The sequence below is a fragment of the Coptis chinensis genome, chromosome 1, assembly GCF_015680905.1.
Source record: "Coptis chinensis isolate HL-2020 chromosome 1, ASM1568090v1, whole genome shotgun sequence".
In the NCBI taxonomy this organism is placed as follows: Eukaryota; Viridiplantae; Streptophyta; class Magnoliopsida; order Ranunculales; family Ranunculaceae; genus Coptis; species Coptis chinensis.
Genome location: NC_141456.1, coordinates 35,745,463 through 35,746,954, shown reverse-complemented (window position 1 = coordinate 35,746,954; position 1,492 = coordinate 35,745,463). Strand labels below are relative to the sequence as shown.

Sequence of the window (1,492 nt, the reverse complement as noted above, 5' to 3'; positions counted from 1 at the left end):
TGCTACCTCCTCGTGGATCCCCTCTGCATACTTCAGTTTCACACCTTGCCATCTTTGTCTTACTGGGTTCGCATCTTCCCTCATGTGCAAACGATGACATGTAAAATCTGGATCCAATCCTGTGACATCCTCTATGGTCCAAGCAAAGACTTCCTTGTTGTCAGAAAGGAACTGTACCAATTTGTTTTTCCACTCCTCGGGCAAACTGGTCCCTACTGAAGTAAACTTCTCTTCTTCCCTTACCCCTAAATTCACTATCTCGATCTCATCAAGAGTTTTCGGCGTTGCCGTCGCCTCCGCCTCCACCTCTGCAGAGGCACACTGTAATTGCTATGCTTGCCTCTTCCTAGGGTTCGATGTCTCTCCCTCATCCCCTCGAGTCAATCTTTTCACTGTCCCTTGATGACTATTCCTTGACATCACTTGATCACCGCGAACCTCGTACATCCCCGTCGGTGTGGGAAATCGGATTACCTGGTAGTAAGTAGATGGTACTGCATTCATCTCGTGGATCCACCGCCTCCCTAAGATGGCATTGTACTATAAATTGGCGTCCACCACTTTGAATCGAGAGAACACCATCACTGGTCCCGTTGTCACAGGGAGTAAGAGTTCTCCCAAAGGCTCAATTATGCTTCCATTGAATCTGTACAAATTGGTTTGCGATGGTCTCAACTGCTTTATGTCGATCTTCATCTCCTCCATTGTCCCCCTAAACAGCAAATCCACAGCGCTGCCACAATCCACTAGCACCCTTTTCACCATGTAGTTACCCATTGCCACTGTGATCACCAACGCATCCTTATGCGGGGAGTCTACCGCTTTTAGGTCCGCTTCAGTAAACACTATGCTTCCCCTTTCTGCCGCAGACCATGGGGCTGGCCGCGAATGTCCGAATGTTTCATGAACTTGCTGGATGCTCGCCGTTTGTCTTATCCTATCGCGATAGGCGTTGTGACTCAATATCTCCCTGCTGAAAATGGCGTTGATCGTCCCCAGTATCCTCCCCTGATCAAGTACCTGCTTCTCTTTCCCTTTCCCTATGGTAAACTCCTTCAGCAACCCCTTCCCTATCATCCTCTGCACTAACCACTTAAGCGCGTGGCATTTATTCGTCTCACGGTTCTGTATTTGATGGTAAGCGCAATAAGGCTTACCTGGTATCTCATCTAGTTTGTTCCGCGGCCCTTTAAAGCCCTGCATCCTCTGAATCAACAACAGTATTTCACTTTCAACGGCCAGTTCAGCAGTGTCCGTTCCGTTTCCCAATAAGGTTTCCTCTCCCTATACTCTTTCCTGACTTTGCTTCTCCCCCTCTCAGGACGTGAAGGGTATCCTCGATATCCACTGCCTCCTCTGTCTGCTGCTTCGTATCTTTCGCGATCCTCCCCTTTTTCCAATGACAACACGGCCTTCCCCGGCCTCTTCACTTCTTTCTGCATAGTATCCTAATATCTTATATATTTCTCCACACTGGGGTACAAATCTTGTA

At 48.3% G+C, this 1,492-nt stretch overlaps 1 protein-coding gene across 1 annotated transcript; it reads right to left on the bottom strand.

Annotated features, from left to right (window-relative positions):
- Positions 1 to 540: 540 nt before the first annotated feature.
- On the bottom strand, positions 541 to 1,077 carry LOC147523708 (uncharacterized). Its single transcript, XM_086572093.1, has one exon. The coding sequence runs from the start codon at positions 1,075 to 1,077 to the stop codon at positions 541 to 543; it is 537 nt and encodes a 178-aa protein (XP_086428219.1).
- Between the last annotated feature and the right edge of the window lie 415 nt (positions 1,078 to 1,492).